General features: G+C 35.6%; 1 protein-coding gene across 1 annotated transcript in view; it reads left to right on the top strand.

Annotated features, from left to right (window-relative positions):
- LOC128859152 (uncharacterized) overlaps window positions 1-25,876 on the top strand; it is a 116,194-nt gene that overhangs the window by 51,557 nt on the left and 38,761 nt on the right. Inside the window, exon 4 of the mRNA XM_054095949.1 lies at window positions 9,002-9,091. Coding sequence (XP_053951924.1) covers window positions 9,002-9,091 — 90 coding nt within the window. The remainder of the gene's footprint in view (window positions 1-9,001; window positions 9,092-25,876) is intronic.

The raw sequence follows: 25,876 nt of genomic DNA, 5'->3' as shown, positions 1-25,876 counted from the left end.
CCATTCACAGTTACGTTACGATTCGCAGCATCTTTGAAGAAGTACGGTCCAATGATACCTCCAGCCCATAAACCGCACCAAACTGTGACCTTTTCTGGATACATTGGTAGCTCTTGCAATTCTTCTGGCTGATCTTCACTCCAAAATCGACAATTCTTCTTATTTACAGACCCATTGATCCATAAATGGGCTTTGTCGCTGAACACAACTTTTCGATAAAAAAGTGGATCTTCGGCCAACTTTCCAAGAGCCCATTCACCAAAAATTCTGCGTTGCGGTAGGTCGTTCGGCTTCATTTCTTATACCAGCTGTATTTTGAAAGGCTTCACACCTAAATCCTTTCGCAAAATTTTCCACGTTGTTGAGTAAAGAGGCCCAATTGCTGCGAACGGCGAAGAATCGATAATTGATGGTCATCATTAACACTGGGCGATACAGTTGCGATATTTTCTTCCGTTCGCACTCTACATAAGCGTGTTGGTGGTTTGATGTCCAGTAATGTAAATTTGGTTCTAAATTTAGTCATAATAGCTCGAATAGCCGCTTCAGTGAGTCGATTAAACTGACCATAAAATGGAAGAAGCGCGCGATAAATTTTCTTAACAGAACACGCATTTTTATAATAAAATTCAATGATTTGCAACCCTTGTTCGTTTGTAAGACGATTCCTGATTAAAGTATACACCTAACTGAAGATGTTTGACAGTGAAACAAAACTCGAAACGTGCGTCAGCTGTTCAAACCAACTGTTTAAAAAGATAATAGCTAAAAAAACACCCGTTACTTGTCTCAACAAAATGCAATAAATATATACTTTCGATTCCCGAATTTGCTTTTAAGTGTTCCTTTAACGCACTGTACTGTTAGTTTCTATTTCCCTTTTACGGAAGATGTTATTAAAATTTACATTAGTTTTAAGAAACATTGTGTACTTGCAGTCTGTAAGATATACCAGTCATGTCATAGACTAAATAAATCGAAATGAAATTGAAAGAAATAAAATTATATTAAATGAAAAAAGTGAAACGACATGAAATTTTTACATTGCAATGCCAAATTTAGTTCATATGTAGTATAACAGCCTAACAGCCTACAACATTCAGCTCTCAACTGTACTCCTTACTCTCTTACGCGGCTTAGTATTACTCAATTCTTTTCAGAAAGGCTCTAACGCGTTGAGTTCTTTTATTACGACTTTTTTTATTTTCTTATGTGTTTTTGCTGTACATTTTTTTAATTCCTCTCACTTTACATTTTTGTACCTTTCATTTATTTTACTTGGCTTCCAAACTCGTTTCTTGTATAAAATATTTGTCAGCCTTTGAGTTTTTGCACGTAGAATATTTATTTGCACAAATGTGGTATGTATGGCAATACTTGTGTGGCAATCGCTAATAGGTTTATTGCAACTGGGCAAAGTCGGGTCAGGTCAAATACATAAAATAGCCAAAAGCTCTAAATTCAGTGAACGTTTTAAGGCTGTGAGTTATGAGCTCTAAAGAGGTGAGAATTGCTTACACTTACCATCATATAATACATGAAAAATATAGCTACTTCCACAACTACAATGGATATATAGGTCAAATACCGGCTGTTTGAAAAACAAGTATCTTTCTAAAAATGGACTCAAAAAAACTCTTATTATTTTTGCTCGAGTGATATTCAACTTAGGATTTAGATCCTAACTGAATTGGCAGCAAAGCTTTGGGCACCGCACACAAAAAACAAAAGTGGTAAAATTTTAGATTCGTAGCTGCCAGTTGACGTTGTGTGTTGATAGCAGATCACCGAACTTAACCTGTAAAGAGTCGATTATTTAAAAGTTGTGTCGCACCCTGTTGGAAATTGTATCATCCAAACTTTTGTATGTATTCATATAATAATAATGTATAACTAAAGGTATTCCACCCAGATGGCGTTTCCATGTTTTTAAAAAACGTCCAATAATATCGCCATTCCTTACCCATTCTAATCTGTTACTGTGCGAATTCAGCAGCTTCTCGCCGGTTACTTGCAGTTTTTTGGACCGTTGCGCGATAATTTTTATATCTGCTAGTTTTGCGTCGAGAAGAAAACGCGTATATGCGGAATATTTTATTTTTCGGCCAAATTCAAACTTCATTATAAACTGCTGTAAGTCCCAAACTGAGAAGCAATAATAAATAGATGTTATTTTGTCCTTAATTGCGGAGTCAATTCGATTTTGCAAGCGAAGTAGTGGAGATCTTCGAGCAAACCAATCTTCGTTGCCGTTTCCTGAAATATACAGCCTTGGCGAAAAGTATTAGGCAACCCATTAATTACTGAATTTGTCGTTTTAAAAACTGAAGTAATATGCTTTTATTAATAAATCAGCACAAATAAAAGCAATTAGTGATAAAAACATTGATATTTAGTAGATCCACCCTCTGCTTTGATAACAGCAGCAATTCTCTGAGAATTATTGAGTTACAAACTCCTGTCTACAGTAGCGCGCATTGTGATCGGTAGGTGCTGTGCCACCGCAAATTAACGCCTTTTAGGGGCTTATGTAAATAATCTTTTGCATGTGCTCACATTGTTTTATTTAAATTTTATAAATATTTGCATACATACAATTATAATCACAAAATTACCAACTACTACTACCGGAGGTCCTGTAGGGATGACTTGTGGTCGTAGTAGATATAATTTAATGAATTGAAGTTTCTCCCTCAGGCCTTTAAATTAGATATTTTATGAATAATAAAGGGTAACCTTTAATGCAATTTCACTTTACTTGGTAATGTCTGAAATAAAAAATTATTATACCTACCTAGTAACAAAAAAATGAATAAATGTTAACCAATTTAATTGCAGTTTTTTATTTCCACATAAGTAACATTTATTCAATACATAGAAGAAATTGGACCCAAGTCCCTTTTTGCCAAACCTCTTGACCTCCGCGGTATCAGTGGAATAATAACAAGTATTAAAATATCCACAATCATTCCTACAGCATAACCTAGAAAACATTGCATCTGGTTTCTTATTTACTGCATTATGTCAATATCCCTTCAAAGCTCATAGACATAAAAATTTCATAGTCTGCAATATTCATCTTCACCAAGACATAAATGTCCGAAGATCTATCGAAAATCTTTAAACAGTCGATAATCTTACTTTGAAATACTTTAAAGATTACCTCATCGGATGTTGCCACAGTCAAAGCGTATGAGTCGTGGAGGGAATAAGATATTGAATAGCAAGCAGTAGCGAAGGGCAATCAATATCCCCATTTACCACGTTAATCACAGAAGGCAGCGAGAGCATTGTCTTTTTTTCTGCAAGAGGCTTTAGGTTAGCTAAAAGAAGAACGAATTTATAGGGACAGATGCGAATAATAATGCCAGCTTTGAAACACAGCAAAGAATCTCTCTTCCCAATAAGTGCTACTCTGGCCTAAATGTGCAATTCAGCAGTAAACCCCCTTTTGACGAACACAATCGAAATCACACTTTGTAAGGCTCTTACCTTGTCCGTCTTATTGCGGGACGCGGAAGTTTGGACGATGAAAATATTCGTCTCCTGGAGTGTTCGAAAGAAAGATTATGGGGAAGATTTTCGGACCTTTGCATGTTGGCTGCCACGAATAACGCAGATGATGGAACAAGGATCTGTATGAGCTTTACGTCGACATACATAGATATAGTGCGTTGAATAAAGATCCAATGACTTTGATATCCATGTCATGTGGTCTGAATTGTTGCAAATCCTCCAGCTCTAAAGGTATTCGATACGATACTTGCTGGTGGTAGACGAGGAAGAGGAAATTGTCCTTTGGGCTGGGAGGATTGGATAACAACTTGAGAATAAAACTAATTCGCTTTTATTTTGACAAAAATAACACAAAAACTAAAAAATAAACACAAAATAACATATTAATATATAAATCTATAAAATCATTCAATAAAATTTAAATTTCTGCAATAACCTCGGGGTCTGGAAACGATTGCTTGCCCGAATCAAATGCTCCTTATTCTTATTGAACATAACGGTATTAACTGCAGGCTTCAGAGAAAAATGGTGTTATGAAGTGCTTATTGATTTCACGCCAACTACACCCCGTAAGTAGTAATCCAAGGGATTAAGTTTTGCGAAGTTAGCCGGCCATAAATTCGGTTGTATGCGATCATGGAAATTGCCGTCATCCCATCTTGTGTCGATATCGCTTTGTGTGAAGGATTACAGTCTTGCTTATGGATGTTTGGGCTGTCACCGCGAACACAATTAATCCAGGGTTTCACTACTGTCTCTAGAGCCTCGGTATATGCAGCAGAACTCACTCAGAATTGCTGAGTAAAGAAGTGGGGTGGCATGGCATGTCCTTTGTTGCTCACAACACAAATTAGTTGCTTGAAAGTTTGTGGGCATGACAGCAGGAACTTTTGTAGGATCGGAACATTGCCATCTGTCATTCTGGTAATTTCTGTCGCTGGTCTTTTGGTCTTGGTCAACATTTTTTTTCGTTAAAAAAAAACCATAACATCTCAGCCGCTTCAGGGAGTTTAATTTGCTTTACAAGGTGTTTCAATCGGATAACTCGCTGTTCTCGTATTGGATCCGAGAAAAACATTGAGCTCCCTCGCAAGGCCCTCATTGATTTTGAAAGGTTCTCATCAAAGATCGCTTGCACTAGTTGAATAATTTCTGCAGATCTGTGACACTGTCCGTGCCCCGTGTTTTTTTCGTTTTGCAACAGATTTTGCACTGACGCTTGATGCATCCAATTCACAGCGCACCTTATGAACGAAGAGAAATCTTTAAGTTGCTATCTGAGCAGTATCCACCGTGTTTGACACCTAAAGACGACTTGATACCCATAGTTTCATTAGGAAGGAAATTTGATGTCAGATTGCTCACGCAATGGAGCAATCCAGAATGCATGCAGGCAGGTTTGACGGATATTTTCTTTACCGATGGGTCCAAGAATGAAAGAGGGTCTGGAGCCGGATGGTACTTAACCCATAGTAATAAGTATCACTTAACTATAGGGGAAATGGCAACTGTTTTCCAAACGGAAATTTTTGCCATCCTGAAAGTAGCCGTATGGATAATCGAGAGGAGATGGAGCGGGAAACAGATTGGAGTCTTCAGTGACAGTCAGGCTGCACTGAAGGCCCTGGAAAACGCGAAGCAAACCTCAAAGATTGTTCAAGAATGTAAGAAGAAGCTTAATTCTGCCGCTAGGCAGAACAGGCTTATACTTATTTGGATTCCAGGACACTCCGGTGTTCAACAAAACAAAATTGCCGATGAATTGGCCAACCGTGGATCAGCGGTTTCCCACAAGGGCCAGAGCCAATAATCGGAATCAGTTCCGCAGGAATCATGAATTAGATGAGCGATTATGTAGGCAATCTACATAAAGAGCGATGATCCGGTCTAGAACGTTGCAGAACTGCAAAGTGTTTTGTGACAAGTCCGAACAGAAAACTGTCAAACTTTCTACTAAAACTTGGAAAGAAAGACGTTCGGTTGATGGTCGGTATCATTACAGGACACAACCCATGGGGTCAGCATATGACCGCCATTGGAATCATTGAGGACCCAATGTGCCTGTCGTGCTTGGAGGAGGCGGATATCACTCAGCACTTTCTCTGTGAGTGTTCTGCCTTTGCTAGAGCACGGCTACGAGTTTGGGTTCCGATATTGTGAGAATGAGTAATATTCGTTGTCTAAAACTGGAGGATATTTACAGATTTCCCAAAGAATCTGGAAAATTCTCACAGTGCTAACTACCTTTATCTCTGTCTCTATTCTTTTCTATCTCTTTCTCTGATACTTTTCTCCTTCCTTCCATGACTATCTACCTTCTTTCTAGAGGGCTAAATACAATTAGGAGCCACCAAATCTCCTGCTGTTCCTTGGCTCGACCTATTCAAATTTGAATTTGCAACTCAATTTCATCCATGTCCTATCTGAAAAAGAGCAAAAAAAAATTATAGTTTCGCGAAATTCTAGCCATGCATATGCATGTCCTGAAATACCGTATGCACCCGTGATAAATGTCCAATGATATTCCCTGGAACATGCTTGATAAAACCTTTACTCCAGGGCTATCTAAATGTTTTACTGATTTACTTCGACTGTCATTCGCATACTTAGATAAAACTGATTGGTTTCGTATTTAATTCGAAATTTCGTTTAAATAATTATTACAATAAAGTCTTCAAATTTTGTTCAATTAATTCAGTTTTACTGTTACTTCACTTATTTTAATTTTATAAATATACTGTTATGTATGTATGTAAGTATGCAAAATGCATACATAGAATTTAACATATTAAGCAAATGCACAAAAAAGTGCCACACAACCACTTTCGAGGCAAATTCAAAGAACACCTCCCAATCAACTTGTCAGCCACAACAGTTCACCCATCCGACACAGACACACCCGACTAAATTAAATCAATAAATTGTATTTAAATGAGCATACCAACGGGCATTGAAGCACATACGGTGGCGATACTGCAGTGGTATGCATAAATTGAGCAGAAAGTGTCCAATTGTCAGCGGCGCATCGGCTCATCGGGAGTCATCATCATTCCTACTTCGACTAGTGACGTAAGTCGGAGCCGCGCCAGTACAGCAGCAATGCATCAAATGCAGTAGTGCAGGGCATACATATCAGTCTATATTTATATATTTGCAAGTATGTATGTAGCCTTATATAAAATATCACTCCTCAGCACAGCCATGCATCCACATAGCTGGAGGCCAATAACTGATGGCAGCGACACTAATGAAATGTCTTCATCGGAAACAACTCTATTAAATGTGAAATGCTGCTGTTATCGCGCAAAATGGTCGCTAGTTGACTACTGTGACTTTGTTGTTGCGCATCTTGCTGTTATTGGTGCTTCTGTTGCTATTGCTGCTGCTTGCCACAAGACACATTGATTGCATAGCAGCAGTTCACTTATATGTTGCTGGCTGAAGAAATCCACAGAGTTCCTAGGAAATTGAAATGAAAATCCAAATCAACAAGTAACTATTGTGTCTCTATTTGGACTAGCTACTACTGGCCAAGCTGACTAGCTGACTCAACTAGCTGGCTCAAGTGGCTTTGGAATCACTGAATCTCGTAGGAAGCAAAGGAATTGCTGGAATGGAATTTGGTTGTATGTAGAGGGTTTGGCTTGAATGTGGCTGCGGCAGTTCTTCACACACACACAAACACATACTCATACACACAGACGCAGCAATCGAAAGGCGTTGAAGTACAAGCATACTTGCCACTTGCCACTTGCCACTTGCTGGTTGCTTTTCACACACACACATACATACCTACATGCATACATACATACATACAAACATGCACACATGCACACATGCAGTTGGGTATACCACTGCTTTTTTTTATTTAATATATAAATATATTTTTGCCAATACCTACTGTTTGCCTCTAAAACTGCTGCTAAGCTGACTTAGCTCTAATAGCTTTTCGGAAACTGAGTTGATTTCTGTGTTGTAATTTTTTTTGTTTTTGCTTCTGTTTAATTTTTACCCTCACAAATATCTATGAATTTGAATGCAGTTAGTTTTTTGCTCCGCCTGCCTCAAAGACTGTTACTATTTCAGCATTGTTGCTGTTGTTGTTTGTCGCGCACTTGACACTGACGCTTTGCATTGGCATTGTTAGTCCATTTTCAACAGATTGATCTATATTCGTGACTGAATTAAGCAGATATTTGCGCTACCAACTTTTCAGGCAAGCGATAAAATTTTTGCTCCAAGTTTTTCAATTCTATTTTTAATATTTCTTCTATTTCTACTTTTTGGCGTTCAGGTGCTTTGCTGCCACAATTTGTGTCACAAAACCAATGCTCTATACTTGTGTGCGAACGACTTGATAAAAGTTTTTTTTTCGTTTTTTATGCAGCATAAAATTTTCTCACAATTCTTATATTTTGTTATTCTTTGCAACTCTTCTATGTATATGTATTTATGTATATATTTTTTGTGCATTTGGGCACAACTTAATACCCAGTATTTGTGTGCACTTAAAACACTTAGCAGCCAAATGGTGCTCCATTAGCTTTATTGCCAAATAAAAAGTAGTATTACTTTCGATTCAATTGCATTTTTGTATTGGCCTTTCGCAGCTGATTCCAAAACTCACTTAACAGTGAATTTAATAGTTCATTCCGCAAGTAATTCTTTAGCTGACTTTTTAGTCCAAAAAACCTTACATGAAAGTTTCTGAACACCCATCAGGCTCACCCAAAGGTTCAAACTAAAAAGCTGCATGGGCTCAGTCATATTGCATTTCAAGGCACTGTCTTGAAAGCCAAAGGCATAATATGCACGAAAGTAAGAAATCGATTACGCGGAAGAGCAAGTAAACAAAACGGAAGAGCGCCACTCAATATAAAGTCAAATCCATCAATTTGGAATTAGGTAAGTAGGTGAAATGGTTGAAGTACCAGTCTGGTACTCTCCAAGTAGTAATAAAGCGCCGTTTTGATACAATTATGAGACCTCCAACTGCCATCTATCCACATCCAACCAGAGCTGTTGATATAACGGAAAAGCTTGATGAGTGCTCCATTCTTTGACAGACTGGGGCAGTGCTTCACCCTAAGTCCCATCAACTTTCTCCGTTACATCAAAATCTAAAATTACATTTCCTCTAAATAGATACAGACATTTAAAAAAGTTACAATTCAGTTGGGCCACCCTGTATTATTAGCCATGCAGTTGGCCACATAATTAAGGCACTTAAAATTTAAATGCAACAACCTGTTTTCCGCTCCCATTCTCGCGCACTCGCATATTAAGCTCATTAAAGCTTAACTCACGAAGGAGGAAAAAATGGCAAATTTGAATTATTTGCTTTAATGCGACATGGTTTTGACACTTTCTGTAGGATTTTAAAAAATTTATTTCCACTTAAAATTGGTTGATTTTTTGTAATTCACACCTCTTATTTACTTTTTCATGGCTTATTTGTAATAATTTGTGCTTCTCACTTTTGCAGGCTCTCTCAGGTTTTCTTATGATGCTCACACAAAATGGTAAATTGCTGTACATTTCAGACAATGCAGCCGAATATTTGGGGCATTCAATGGTAAGTAGAAATCCCAGAAGAATTGATATTTGATTTAAGAGAATTTCAATATGAAATTTCGGTAATTAAAAAAGGGAAAGAAAAAAAAGTAAAAAGTTTTATAAAAATTTGCCGAATTTTTTGCAAATTTTATACAATTTTCGAAACATTGCTTTACATTGTTGTTGTTGTAGTATGAATTATATTTTTATAAGGAAATATCCAAAACTTATCAATATGTGGTGTACACTTTCTTTTGACGATAACTGTACATCTCTAGGTAACTACTATGTGGTAGCTGTGAGTATTAAAAATCTTCTGGTGTCGTGAAAAAAGATGTCTGAGAGCGAGCAATCCTACCCAGGCAGTCGCAAGCCTCCAGAAAGTGCATTTTTACCAACAACAGCTATTTCTAAGCACGAGGGTCGCTACTTATACTTTGAGATAGACAAGTAAAAATAAATATTTATAATTGGAAATGGTTTTATTGGTTTTGAAAACATGGTTTATGAACATCAATAAAAATTTTTTAAATAACTAATAAATAGTAGTATTATGAAATATACTTTTAAATGCTTTTGAACGAATTTCCGAAGCACTTTTTCCAATCCAGTTGAGGTGATTATAAAAAGTGCAACTTTGACGCACTAATCGTATCTACCGGCGTCAAAGTAGCTGGAAATAATGTTTCATAGTTAAATATCTAAAGCGAAAGCAAAATATCATTACATGAAAATATTCACGAATTATTTCCCTTTCGCTGAACCTGTAAAGTTTCTGCAAACTTGACAAATTTCACTGCTAGGCAAGACTTTCTCTGTACTATTACCGCTAAAAATGTCAAGCTTTAGGATAACAATTTTAGATTTGCAATAATCACAGCGATGCTATCACATCGCAAACTAAAATAGTCGCCTACATAACTGCTCTATGCGATGCATCACAGTCATATAAGATAATCAAATTACTACGAACCGAAAAAAAGAACAAAATTGTTTGCCTAATCGATATACTCGAGAAATTTGAATTGGAAAGTCAATTTGATTTTGATCACAACAAGGTAAATGTATTTTTTCAATTTCTCGAAGCATTTTATTCCTGTGCTAAAATGCCTTAACCGTTTAAAAAGGCTGCATTGCTCTCAACTATGGAGTTAATGCAAATTGGAGGCATTGAATACCGCAAGACTGAGCAGTCTGAGAAACCTACTATGTACATATCCAATCTTTGATTTCGTTGGTTGATTTAATCCCAAAGAGGGCAAAACTGATTGTTGACTGTAAGGGCGGCCACTCTAAATATTGGTACCTTTTTTGTATCTTTAAACTTAATATAAACATTGGATCCCGTTACATGGAAGAAAAACAAAGTGGCTTTATTCTTAGTTACTTCTTCGCTACTAATTGCTAAAAAATATTGAAAAAATAGGAAAAGGATGGTTTTAAACAATGTACTAATCAGCTGCGTTCAATTTTTATTTTGATATTTTTCTTAATTTAGTGGTGGTTAATTGGTGGTAAAAATTTGTTATGGTGCTGGTCAAATTACTGCGAAACTGTGCATTCCATTATTTAAATAAAATAAATATATAAATCTTCTGTATCCTTGTACATATGCATATGTATGTATCATATATATTAGGGTGACTCACCAAAAAAAGTTAAGTTTTTTCCACCAGAATTATAAAATGTGTTATAAAGGGTGGTTAAATTTCAAGGGCTATGTTGAATGTGAACCACACCTAAACGACAACGACCCCGTTGGACTTCTTTCTTTGCGGTTATTTGAAAGAAAAGGTGTTCGTCGATAAACCAGCAACAATTCAAGAGCTAAAGGATGAGATAATTCGGCACATTAATGGCATAGAACCTCAATTATGCCTCAGCGTCAACGAAAATTTGGACCATCGGATGGAGGTGTGCTCCCGAGACCGCGGCGGCCATTTGGCCGATATTTTGTTCCATGCATAATTGAGCCATATCAATAATATCATTATAAAGAGAAATGACAATAATTTCTTAAAAAAATAGTATTTATTCAAAATCAACGCCGGCCCTTGAAACTTAACCACCCTTTATTTTAAGATTTTCAGCAAAATATTTCTGAAAAATATTAAAATTTACAAGAGCTGCACCTACAAAATCGAGTTTTTTTAATAAAATTAGTATTAAAAAATTGTTAACAAAAATCACTTCAGATGATAAAAGAGTACAACATTAATAATTAAATGAAAATCTTTACCAATTTTTCCAACGAAATCAAAATAATGAAATCCTTGATACTGTTTTTAACTTTTTGCGGAGACAGAATCAAGGAAAACTCGCGTAACTCGGCCAAGAATGGACAGGTTTAGATTTTTAATGTAGTTTTGGAAAGGTGTTTTCCACCTTTTTCTTTTCTGCGAAAATTAAGCCATTCACGCCATAATTTCTATTTCGTTTGGAAGTACTTTCAAATCGATATAAATTTTAACATTTTTCTTAAATATATACAAGGAATTCTTAAAATATAATACATTTTGTAATATCGATGGGAAAACGGAATATTTTTTTTATTAATACAGGTATATTACCTAACTGTAAGGAATGCCTTTATTTGGCTAGCATCAATAAGCATTTTTTAAGCCTTCAGAAAGTCTCTAATGACATATTCACTAGTAAGCCTTTGACGTTCGGAAAAGCACAGTCCGCAAATTCGTTTGAGAAATGTTGTACATTTTCTCCACTGTGCAGATTCTATTCCAAATTAACGAATTTTGGTAAGCTAATAGATAACAGTTACAATATAGAAGTTATACCGATTAGTTGGACAGTCCCAATATAAAAGTTATGCCAATTAGTTGGATATTGATTGAACTTCAGCATAAATTTATTTTCAATTTTGGCACAGCCCTTTTCGGCCCGATGGGAGTAGTACCGAAAGCTTTAATCGCATTTTTCTTGAAACACTCCAAGTTGGCTGTACTCATAACTCGCAATTTTAACGATACATATACAATTACTACACAAATTATTATAATTTTTATAAAATAAAAAAAAAATAAATAAATAATTGGCGCGTACACTTCTGTTAGGTGTTTGGCCGAGCTCCTCCTCCTATTTGTGGTGTGCGTCTTGATGTTGTTCCACAAATGGAGGGACCTACAGTTAGTTTCAAGCCGACTCCGAACGGCAGATATTTTTATGAGGAGCTTTTTCATGGCAGAAATACACTCGGAGGTTTGCCATTGCCTGCCGAGGGGCGACCGCTATTAGAAAAATGTTTTTCTTAATTTTTTGTGTTTTCACCGAGACTCGAAACGACGTTTTCTCTGTGAATTGCGAATGGTAATCACGCACCAACCCATTCGGCTACGGCGGCTGCGGTGTTGCAAATACCGATATCTTTTTACACGATAGATACGTTTCCAAATAAATCGTATAAGAAAAGTTACTTTTAAACTACTTTGACAAAAAAAACAAAAAAAAAACTCATACAGATTAATGTGCAATTAAAGAAGTCAGCTCCTTTTGCTACTTTGGTTTCCTTATATCTTCAAGCGGAGGCTCAAAAGAAGACTTAACCAGCCGCATATATAAAGCAAATCCCGCCTTTGGCTGTCTTCAAGCAACCCTGTGTGTTCAATTTCGAAACCCTCTGTGTTCAATTTCGAATTTCAAGTGTACCCTACTGTATGGGTGTGAGATATGGAATCTTGCAGCCTATGTATTAGCACAAACAAAACTCATATGCGAACGGAAATACTCAAACGCAAGTGGGGGTGGCTTTGTCACGTTTTAAGAAGAGAGTCAAATGACATCACCCGTGATAGAATCGATTGGAGCCCCCAAGGAAGTCGACGCAGAGTCAGACCAATAACTTGGAGAAGAGCCTTAGAAACAGTGATTGCAAAGACAAATGAACGAATTTAAGTAGCTGATGTCCAACAGAAAGGAATGTAGGAAGCTTATTGTGGAGCCCTTTGTTCACCACGGAACCATAGGAACTTCTTATATTTATATATATTACATGTGCAACAAATTGCCTTAGCCAAAATAGTGCACAGCTTTTTATGCATAAAGTGTTTTCTTTCGTTTTATAAAAAAGCTTTAAAATTCACATTAATAAGAACAACCCTAGTATGTTCGTATATATTTACATACATATTTGCTCATATATATTTGCTCATTTATACAATTGTGTGCATGTGTATGTGTGTATGGTCATGTCTGCACTTTTGAAAGGCATGTCAAACGTCGGTGTCAACATTTAATCTGATGAGCTTCAAAAAAATACATACCAATATACATTTTCTTTAAGTTTTTTGAAAGTCTTTAGCTTTTAAGCATTTTGAATTTTTGTTTTTTTTGTTTTGTTTTTGTTTTTGCTTTTACTGAGTCCAAAAATTGCAACCTTTCGGTGAATTCAACGAAAACTGCAGCGGAAAACCTACAAGTGACAGCGAAAAATCAAAGCACCAACAGCAGCCGAGAACCAACAGCTGCCACAACAACCATCATCAGCAAAGGCACAAGCAACAACAACAGTTTACAAGCTACTTAAGCTAAACATACATTTTAAAAACTGTGCACCAGTGCTTTTTGGTGATCACCACTTTTTAAGCCACATTACAACCATTACCACCAGCAGCATTTGCAGCAGTGGCAGCATTACATACAGTCGAAATCACAGCAGTGGCAATAACAACAACATCGCAACAGTTGAGTTGCTGCTGTGTAATGTTACAAAAAAGTGATGCTAATCTTTGACAACTGACGACGGATTTAACATTACAACGCGCATGTCACAGGTTGTTTGCTCTGCGAGCCGTCAGTTGTAAAAACAACAACAGCAACACACAAAAAAATTTCACAAAAACTGCAAAAGCAGTCAAACTGAACAGAGCAGTAGCCGCATGAGTATTAAGTGGCACAGAGTTGCAATTATTTGGACTGGCAGCAGCTGTATGTAGTTGCAACTCACTTGTGGTTGCTCCCAAGCGTTGTTTACTGAGGTTTGATTAATTTTCGGTGGCAAACTGAGCTGTTAGCTGCTGCGTCTTAAGACAAACCGAAAAGTAACAAACTTAGGTTTTGATACAAAAATTGTTTTTGTACTACTACTAAAAGCGCCATTTTTGTTGTTGAGCGCAAACATTTCAATTTTTTAACTTCAATTTCTATTTTTATTATTTTTTAATTTTTTCTCAAATATTTCTTTTTCGCCTCCCTTCATGCTGGTTTTTCCTTGGTATTTTAAATTTTTTTGTTTTTTCTACGGCGGTATTTTTCTATTTTTCCATTGGCAAACCCATGTTGTTGTCAGTCATCACGCGCAACATGGGCGCATGCGCAAAAAAATGTACAGGCTATTAAATGCTGGTACACAACAGTTTTGCGCCAACTGTGTGCACTGAGAAAATGGTTGATAAAATAATAATAATTCCAAGTCATGTGTTTTACAATTTAATCTGGCTTAGTGGAATTGTTTGCTTAACTTTGTTTGGAAAAACTTAACTGCTAGCAGCCATTTGCACTGACTGGTGCACTTTCACTTTATACAAACAGCGGATTGCATGAACTCTATAGAGGTTGGTAAGTTGGCTAGAATTTCTTTGTCAGCAAGTCAAAAACTAACTTTCAAACGACACTTTATGCATTTAGACTTTTGTGACTTCACATTTAAGTGGTCAGCACAACTGAGTATTTGAGTTTATTCTCTGCGCTGCCTCAGGCCTACTCAAGGTGAGCTATTCACTATTTGACTGGATAGCAAATTTTAGAGAGAAGCCCAAGCTTAATCGATTTTAAGGTCACTTAAAAAGAAATTCCCATCTGTTCACTTGCCACCAAGTCAGAAATTGGTATCTTCTTAAAGTGGTGTTGTGACAATAAAAAAAGGTTTGTTTTTGTTGTAAATATCTTTTATTTTTCGACATAGTCTGCCTCTAAGTTTATACACTGTTCTAGTTTGTCGGCCCCTGCCGAATAATAGGATTTGTCCTAGTCTGAAAAATAGACAGTCACCTCCTCGTTTGAATAGAATCTTTCACTCAGCCATTTCTTCAAATTCGAGTGCGAGAGATCCGAGAAAGCCAAATTTGGGGAATGGGCGGGATGTGAAACGAATTGGAACCCTATTCACGCATTAATTACGTAACTACAACTGCTGAGGCGTTAGCTGGTGCGCTGTAGTGATGGGTAAGGAAAGTCCCTCGACTTCCTCGATTCAAACGAATGTCAAACGCAAATAGACCAATCTGGCTGAAACTTGGCTTGTGTTTGCAACTAATGGGATGCAACTATATTAATTAAAAACAACCTCGCTACGCCCCAGTAGTGCCATATGTCTGACTTTTCGCGGACTTTTCAAACGAGCCTCGTATGCCAACATCAGAGCAGAAAAGGTTTTTCATGAATACTTCGGTATCAATGGAAATTTCAGAGAAACTGACTCTCTATAACCAAATTCTTTAATCTTTGATTGAAGGTATTGACTCCAGCTGCAGAATTTAAGTTAAAATATTATACGACCATTAAATTGTTGCTACGGGAGTTGATATCTTTTATTTATGACCCCCAATGGAAAATTGAGGAACATTGGCGGTTGAAAATATTTTTTTTATTCATTGATAAAATATATTTTTAGTTGCCATTATCGAGAAGAACTTAGAAATACTATAAAAAATATATTTTTTGCTTCTAGTCGGAGCATAGGGCGGAAACCGGAAACAAAGGCTCTGCACCGATTTCCGTCAGCCACTAAATGTCTGATTTCTTTCCAGAAGGCGGTAAAAACTCTTTCAAGTCCACTATGCCAGCTTTCTTGTGGATTCCAAGTTGTTTCCTTAATGCGCGAGACCCGAAACAATATAACACTTTGCAAATCCCATACACTCCGTGGGCGATCTAACTTTCATACATACATATGTCTACATATATACATATACATACATATCTGTATGCGTTTACCCAATTAATTTGATTTTAAATCATATCTAACTACAGGCTACCATTTAATCAAGCAATTTCATTATGTCCAATGAATATGAAAAATTTGACAAACTATTAGTTATGCGCGCATGACTGGGAGCGTTGATTTGAAGTAAAAAATATAGCTCCACACACATACATATGAGTGCAAAAATAAGAATGTGGAAATTAAAAAGAGTGATACACCTAAACTCGTATGCACTCAAGTGCCTACAAATCACTTCAAACACCTCTTGGCTGGCTGCAGCTTCGGCGACTCCTTAGAAAAAAATGCCATTAATACTCTCGAAAGAGGCTGAAATGTCGAAACTTCAATTAGTCAGCGTCGACAGGCGTGTAAACGGTAGTCTTAAAGTAACAACAGTTTGGCGGACAAGACTTTGATTACCCAGCAGCTTTGCATTTGCATTCTCTAAAGACGTATGTGTGTATGTGTAGATCAATCGATCGTCAGAACGCGCACTCAGCCCATTTTTGCATATTTCAATATATTTCTTGCAATGAAAATTAACAAAAAAAATAGGAATTATGATATGAACTCCACCCGCCCAGCTTAAATTAAAATGCTATGACTTTTCCATTCAATTTAGTATAAAATATGTATGTATATGCGGTATGTTTTTTACTTCATGCGCCACAACGAAATCGATAAAGAAAACTAAAAAAAATGGGTGGCGTTTGGTGGGTGTGTCGGTTAATTGCCAGAAGCTGCGCTAAGTGGTAATTTATGCGCGCTTGCGCATTACACACGCACACATCTACATGTACGCAAGCTTACATGCTTAGATGTTTGCTCGTTTTAGAAATGTGGTATTCCATTGCTCAAAGACCCTGCAGTTCAAATGATTTTCTATGCTTTATATTGCATTCGATATTAATGTGAATTTATTTGTATATTAGCCCCGTCGGATTTTGCTTGCAGAATTTGACTTTTGACACCTTCTTTTATTAGTTGCTGACGCATGCCCGTCACTCATGCTGTGCTCCACAAGCAAATACAGTTAGTTATTCGGACAGGCAGCTAGCCAGCGTGCCACCAGCGGGTAATTGAAGGTGGCTTTTGGCCAACGGATATCATGTCTGGTAATGGGCAAATGCTGATACTCAGTCTGATTTTTTTGCCCAAATTATGATTGTTTTAATGCCCCTTTTTATATAGCGCTTTTTGCCAATTATCAATTATTATTACCTTTATTTATCCGTGTTGTTTAATCGATATACCTTTTTTTGTGTTATTTCCATCCTTCAAGTAATAAAGCGTAATACCCAATTGACTGTTCGTTGCTTGCAAATGTCGACTCAGATTTTGATTAATCATCATTAAAGGTTGTTATGATTCTTTTTTATTACTTCAATTAAGTTGTGGATTTTTTTCTTTAATTTATTTTATTTTTATTATTCCATTTAAATTTTCTATAGGAGCAGCTCAACATTCGGATACGTGCGGGTATCACTTTAAGCGATTGTGGGTCATTATGTCAGAAATCTTTCACTTGAACCCAGACTTCAATTGAGCCTTCACGATTAGCTTAAGATGAAGATATATGGGCATAGGGCTGAAGTAATAGGGCTTAATGCAGAAGGTGGTCTACATTAGCCACTTTGAAATATAGAGTAGCCAAATAACATAAATTTTGCTTCGATCTAAATGCCCGTTATGCACACACAAAAGAATAAATTTCTTAAACTTTCGTTATCAGTTTAGAACTAGCAATTCAAGTATTATTTTTTATGTTTAAAATTTTAATGATAAATATTTTAAAAATATTCAGAAATTAACGCACAATTCACAAAACTTAATTTAATTATTATGAAAAGTAAAATATATAGAATGAAAAAAGTATAAAACCAATATTATTCTACAAGTATTCTTCCTAATTGGCGTGATAGCCGCTTACGCGCCAGTCTCGAGCTAGCCGGTTCCACTTGGATACACCAAGTGAAGCCAAGTCCTTCTCCACCTGATCTTTCCAACGCAGAGGAGGACTTTCTCTTCATCTGCTACCACCAGCTGGTATAGCATCCAATACTTTCAAAGTCGGAGCGTTTGTACCCATTCGGACGATATGACCCAACTAATATAGTCCCTGGATCTTTATTCACTGCGCTATATCTCTATCGTCGTAAAATTCATATAACTCATCGTTTCATCGTCTGCGATATTCGCCGTTGCCAACGTGCAAAGGTCCAAAAATCTTACGCAGAATCTTTCTTTCAAACACTCCAAGCGTCCCTTCATCGGATGTTGTCATCGTCCTCGCTTTTGCGCCATACGTTAGGACGGGCATGATGAGAGCCTTGTAGAGTGTTAGTTTTGTTCGTCGAGAGAGGACTTTACTACTCAATTGCCTACTTAGTCGAAAGTAGTACTTGTTGGTAAGAGAGATTCTTCGTTAGATTTCAAGACTGACATTGTTATCGGTGTTAATGCTGGTTCCTAAATAAACGAGGTATTTTACAACCTCGAAATTATAACTGTCAACAGTGACGTGAGTGCCGACTGTTTGTTTGATGACAAGAGTTACTTCGATTTGTTCTTGTTCACCACCAGACCCATTCGCTTTGCTTCTTTATCCAGTTTGGAGAAGGCAGAACTAACAGCGCGGCTTTCAAGGCCGATGATGTGGCCATTCCACATTAAATGCCCTTTAAGGCTTTTTAGCGCTCTCAGACTGTCTTCCATTTTTGAAAACCGATTGAGAAAGTATTTGCTTGAAACTTAGTGAATTTATGTATTTGCTGTATTGAGTCGCCAACCAGCGCTGGAAAAATCAGTTCTTCGTTCCTTCTTAAGCCTCTTGCGCCCACATAATTTTTGAACCTGGCCCTCTTATGAGCCAGAGGTTAGCCGAAGAACTGCAAACTGTAAACTGCAAATGTGATTTAGCAAACGTTAGACCATTTGTACTGAATGGAATAGAGTCAAGCAGCGATTCAAAAAACCAAATGTAAAACGGCTTAGTATCAAAAAGTAATGATACAAAAAGCAAAAAATACAAGTTGAAATAAAAAAGTGAGAAAAAAAAATCGAAGATCGGATTAATTTAACTCAAATGAAGGATCTGGGAATGGCCATGACAACCAGCCGCCAAATAGTCAGCAAGAATGGTGTCATTGAGGCGAATTAAAGCGAGGTACAAAAAAACAAACGAAAATATTGTCTGCTCCTTAATATGAAAAAGTCAAGCTTGAGCAGCAAAAGTGGCAGCAAACGTTGCCTGTTATAGGCAAATTGGACAGCTGTTGGCTGGAGCGTTAAGCTACAAATATACAAACATGGTTTGCTGCTACTTACTCAAGTTCCTATATATGCATACGTATGTACTACGTGCTTCAACAAGTCTGAATAAATACATGCATACTTTATTATTTCATGTTTTTTCCTATATTTTAATGCCCCTGCCATTTTCACGGTTGCTACGTATTGTCGATCGCCGCTGTTGCTCCTCATATTGCATACATAAGTGCATACGTTGCATGGCAGCGCGTTGCAAACAAATTAGAAAACGCGACACACTGCCACAACACGCTTCTTGGTAGCAAGCGATGAACTAAAGTATAGGATAGGGGAGAGGCGGCAGTAATGCAGGCCAAACGCTTTTTGGGCTGGCAGACAACGGTAGACATTTAGCAAGCAAAGTTAATTAACAAACTGCCAATAATGGCAACAATGGCGGCAAATGCCACAGCGGACATAAAAACAACAGCAAGCAGCAACTATGAGAGCAACAATAAACAACGGCAACAACAAATAACAATAGCAAAAGCAACAGCAATAATAATAATGACAAGCATTTTTGAATGCAATATTAGTGGCTACTGGATTGGGGATTATTGACAGCACTTTGGCAATGGCAGCAGCAGCGGTAGTAGCAATAAAAATTGACAACTACAATAGCAACACATATAAGTGGCTATGACAGTGGAAGCGCAACAACTGTTCACCGCCGATCCGCGTTGGATTTTCAGCATTTTTTTTTTTTTCAATTCACCTTTTTAATTTCTTATAGTTGCTCGATTGATGCAGCCCCCATCTCTTCAGTTGGTTTGTTACTAGCACAAAATGTTTTTTTTTTGTGGCTTGTACATCAGCCACAAATGGTCAACCTAATTGTGGCGGAGCATCATAATTTTGAGCAAATTTTGCATATCTGTTTGCTGTCACTAGTCGCAGACGATGATATGTTGCATGTTGCAGTTCTCAGCTGTGTAGCTGATGATGCTTTTGTTATTCTTGTAAAGTAAATACAGTTGTACATTAGGGTAGCACTAAATTATTCAACATGTATTTTTATTAACACCACCGTCTTTAAAATTTTATATATAAAATAAATACATTTGTGCATTAGTGTGGCACTTATTTCAAGATATTCACATTTTTTATTATTATATTTTACCACAATTTATTTAAAATTTAAGTAAATGCAGTTGTACATTAGGGTGGCACTAAATTTACGATATCAAAATATAATATGATTAGATAATATGACCATTTGTAAATTTTTGAAACTCTTGCGTAACTACATAAAAAAATGCATTTGTGCATTAGGGTAGCACCCAATTTAAGATATAAAAAATTTGCTATTCACTGAACCGTATTTAGATTTTTGGAACTCTTTTGTGTAATTATATAAAAATAATGTACTTTCGCATTAAGGTGGCGCCTAATTTTCAATGTACATTTTCTTTTCTTTACTCACATGAGCATATTTAAATGTTTCAAACTGTTTTGAGCAAATTTATAAAATAAATGCATCTGTGCGTTAGGGTGACACTTATTTTAAGATATTAACATTTTTTTATTAGTACCAAAATATATTTAAATTTTTGAACCTCAAACCTTTCACTGACTCACACCTTTAAAAAATAAAAAAAAAATATGTACAAATATAAGGGTGGCACTTAATTTACAATATCAAATAAATTTTATTCGCGTACCCATATTTAAATTTTTGGAAATCTTTTGTGTAACTATATAAAAATATTCCATTTCTATATTAGGGTGTAATTTTTGATGTATTTTTTTTTGTTTTACATGACCATATTTCAATTTTTCAAACTCTTTTAGTAACTTTGTAAAATAAATGCATTTGTACATTAGGGTGGCACTTAATTTACAATATCAAATGCATTTTATTCGCGTGTCCATATGTACAGTTTTAGAAATCTTTTGAGTAACTATATAAAACTATATAAAATAAATGCAATTGTGCTTTAGGGTGACACCTAATTCACACTATCAACAATTTTTTATTCTCATAGCCGTATTTACATTTATAGAACTCTTTTGCGTAACTTTATAAAATACATGAATTTGTGCATTAAAATGCATCTAAAGATGTAGAAGATTTTTTATTCACATTGCGACTTATTGGGACTTTTTTGTGCAATTTTTTTAACTAAGTGAATTTGTACAATATTATGAGACTTTTTGAATAAACTCTATATTAGAAATTTTAGAATTTAGAAAATGTTTTGAATATCTAAGTCCTTCTAAAATATGAGCCGAAATGAAATATGTACTCGTTTGTGCGCTAATAAATAGTCACAGAATGCTTCGTTTTGCATCAGTTTTTTTGCATTTTGAAACTCACCTCACCTCGAAGTTTTTTTCGACGTAAATTGCATGAAGGTAACAAGTAGACGTGTCTGTACACAAAACTATGTTCAAAATAATTAATTTAAATTTCAGACGTTAACAAATCAAAAGGGGCTCAACTGATTTGAATACGGTTTTGTAGCTATAAAACTTTCTATTGTTTTCTACAATTGCTAAAAAAAATATTTCAAAAAGAAAACCTAACTTTTTTTGTTTATAAAATGTAATTTTGTGTACTTATTGATCTCCACTTAGCGGAAATAATGAGACGAAGCAAAGATGAAAGATGTATGCTATTTGAATTCTATATCTACTGATTTCTTATTTAGTCCTATCACTGAAGCCATCGTAGGACGATTTTCGTAGATTTAACGAAAAAGGCTAGAACTATATTTCTGTAGAAAAATAAAAAATAGCAGTGCTTTTATAATTTTGCAATGGAGTGTATGCAAACAATTCCTTCCAATTGATTATAATTGCAAAATACTGCTAACCTGAATCCAAATATTCGACTTTATAAAAACATATTTCTTACAGAAACCACCCTAATGTGCATAAATGTATATGCCAGCATTTGCGCATATATACATAAATATCTGCGATAGGTGTGCTTAGCTGCCAATATTAATAACAAGCAGTCAAATTCAAGGAGAGGGGTAATTGCGCGGGTGCAAATCTCACTTTAGACACACATAAATATGTAAGTAATTGTCATCGATAATTGTTGTTGCTTTACGCCGCTGTCAGCTGTCGTGTACAAATATATAAATGGCAATTGTTATTTTACGCTAAGCTGGCAAGCTTTTATTGGTATTATTTTTTTGTGTTTTTTTCTGTTAACCGCCACTTATTTTGCTGGTTGCGCCAATTGCTCATTGATTAAGGCCATAATTGTTGAATGAACAAATGAATGCTAAACATCGAACAACATCGAGCGAACATCACATGCAAAACATGAAAGCAAGAGAAAAAAAATCACTAACAAAAACAACACACCCACAAAAAACTTATTTTTTCCTCGTAGAACTCACATTTTGCTTATCTTTGCATTATTATAACTTTTTTCCCCAATGCGGCATTAATTCATAGTGGTTGTTGTTATTCTTGCTGTTGTCGCTTTCGGATTTTATTGAAACCTCATAGAAATTAAATAGCATTGCAGTAATGGTGGCTAATTATAGGCAAATGTCGTCATTAGTCGGCATCAATTGGCCAGCACCGCAGCGCAAAAGCGGCATTTTGTTGTAACTACTTGTACAATGGCATCAGTTGTAGTGGCAACCACTGTGCTTTCGCCACCATCAACATCACACACAACTGACGACAACATTATTATTATTATTGCCCCAGCTGCTAGTTATTACCATTTATTAACTGCGCTTTGTGTGTGTGTGTGTGCATTTATTTTTTCTATTCACTGATGAATCACCGCCCATTTGCAGCTGCGCGCGCTAACAGCTTCTCAACAACTCCCATAGGTGCTTCGAATGCAAAAAAAAAATTACTTGGCTCTGATGACAATCGATGGGAAATTTTACGCTGTCAATAATTCTAGAGATTTTCTTTTCATCGCAATTAGTTGATGACGTCGTTGCCTCTCATTGCTAAGTATAAGCATTAGTTATTCTATTGCAGGAGCTTTTATATTTTTTTGCCGCAGCTGTTTGAAAGTCATGCACTTTTAAATAGATTTACTTGTGAAATCAACCGCAGCTATTTTAAAATAAAACAAATAATTAGCAATGCTGCTTACTACTGAACAAAAAAACTATAGAAAATTTTAAAAACCTTTTGGACTTTTTTTCTGAATCACGCTAGACTTTCAATACAAAAATATGTAGACAAAAACACACACCTACTTACCATTGACGTCAAATTCACGGAGGTATAAGGAAATGCAAATAATTGTACAGGGTGGTCAATCTCGAATTTGGAACTTGAAATTTCGATTTTTCGCACTTTGTCAGCTAAAATATTATTGGATTATGACAGGCAATGGCAAGCCTCCGAGTGTATTTCTGGCATGAAAAAGCTCCTTATAAAAATACCTGCCGCTCGAAGTCGGCTTGAAGCTGTAGGTCCCCCCATATGTGGAACAACATCAACCGCACACCACAAATAGGAGGAGGAGCTCGGTCAAACACCCAAAAAGGCTGAACGCGCCAATTATATATATATATGACATTCTTGCCGCAAATGAACGACATGTTATGTCCCATTTAGTTTCTAGCTATACTTTTACAAAAAAATTGCGAAATATTAAAATCGAATATCGCCAATCGAAAATCAAATAACCAGCAAAAACGGTGATTTCAATTGCCCTCCTAGAAGCAGTGATATCTTTTTAAGGCGCTGTTAAGGTTAGATGTTGCATCAACCATACAAAGCTAATTCAAAGGTTGAAGCACGAATTAGAAATTGTCAGTGAGTCTCTAGCAACGGATATGGTTTCATGCCAGCCAGATCAACTGTTTTGAATTTAGCGGCCTTCTCTGAATTCTGTATGACTACTTTCAATGATCGTCAAGTTGATTCTATCTGCACTTCTCTAAAGCTTTTGATAGAGTGAGCAATTCAATTTTATTATGCAAATTTTCAAGTCTAGGATTTCATTCAACCTTTTCACATTGGGTTGGATATTACCTCTCTTCTGGTAAGTGTAAAGTCGTTGTCAATCGCTCTACCTCCCTTCCATTCATTGGTTTATCTACATAGTTTTTCCTAAAGCAGCATCTTAAATCGCTTGCTATTTGTAATCCATATCAGTGATATGCCTTTTTACTTTTTCTCTTCTAAATATCTTCTTTATGCAAATGATTTGAAAATCTTCATAACCGATTCCATAAGTCTCTGAAATGACCTTATCAAGGTAACTGATTGGTATAAGAAAAATCATGTAGAACTTGCTATTAGTAATTTTTTCATGTATCTTTTCTGAATTTTATTCCCAGAGACATACCACTTACTATATGGATAGCACTATGTTTACTACCCAAGTCTGAAGTTTCCGACTTAGAACTAATCCTTGTCTCTAAGTTCTTATTTCATAGTCATATAAATAACAATACATATTTCCAAATCATAATCCATGTTTGCCTTCATACGCCGTTTTCGTACTGATTTCTCTGACCCGTAACTCTAAATTACTTTCCACTGCATTAGTTCGTTCTAAGTTAGATTATATAGTATTTATACGACATCTTTATTATGGTTACCATGGAGTCCTTATTCGCATGGTAAAAGATAAATACAGTTACGAAAAATATTTTTCAAATGTACGATAAGCTCCTTAAACGTTTCGAAACCTGTGCCTTCATGTAATACTAAGTAATACTCAGTTAGTCAATCTGAAATCCTTTCGTAGACCGATTCCATATCAAATGATCCGAATATTTCGGGCATTATCATATTTTTTCTTTCTGTTTCAGAAAATTGATTTATTATTATTATTATTATTATTTATAGGGAATATATACTATACAATACAACCCTAACTTAATTAGCGCACAAAAAACATTGATCCAAAAAATTTTGGAAAAGTTATAATCCTGACATCTATTCACTGTTGAATATTTTAGTACAGAATTTTTTAAGTGAAGTAACTTCGGTTCTTTTGAACATTTTTAACAATTTTCATATTTAATGTTTTATTTAGAAAAAAAAACAATTTTTTTTCTATTTTGAAAAACATGCCCCTTTTAGCTTTTTTCTTAGTTTTTCATTAGTAGACCGTGCCCAGTAATCACTGAAATTGTTATAGTAGAATCACATCAACTTCTTGAGTTATATTCCAATACGTACAACGAACAAAAACTGAAAAAAATTATTTTTTTTATTTTGAAAAAAAAATTTTTTTTTTAGAATTTATCCTAAAAATTAAAAAGCGTTTACATGCAAAAGAACCAAAGATTATTTTTTTCAAAAAAATTTCAATTGTTATTTAGAATTTATCTTATGTTCAAAAACAAGATAATTGCTTTCTAAAAATAGAAATGTTTTCCAAAACATTTTCATGAGCATATTTCATCCTAAAAAAATAAGAAACATGCATAAAAATGTTCAAAAACAGATGTTTCACTTCAACATTGAATAAATATAAATATTAAAAAAATTTTTGTCATATTTAAGCCTTATTACTTTTTTCTAAAAATTTAATCAAAACAAAATTATGTCAGAATTTAGGTTTCATCCTAAAATATTTAAACAAGCGCATAAAATTTTTAGAGAAAAATTATA

The sequence above is a fragment of the Anastrepha ludens genome, chromosome 2 (genome assembly GCF_028408465.1).
Source record: "Anastrepha ludens isolate Willacy chromosome 2, idAnaLude1.1, whole genome shotgun sequence".
NCBI lineage: Eukaryota > Metazoa > Arthropoda > Insecta > Diptera > Tephritidae > Anastrepha > Anastrepha ludens.
The sequence above is the reverse complement of the archived record's forward strand: the minus strand, read 5'-3'. Positions and strand labels throughout refer to the sequence as shown.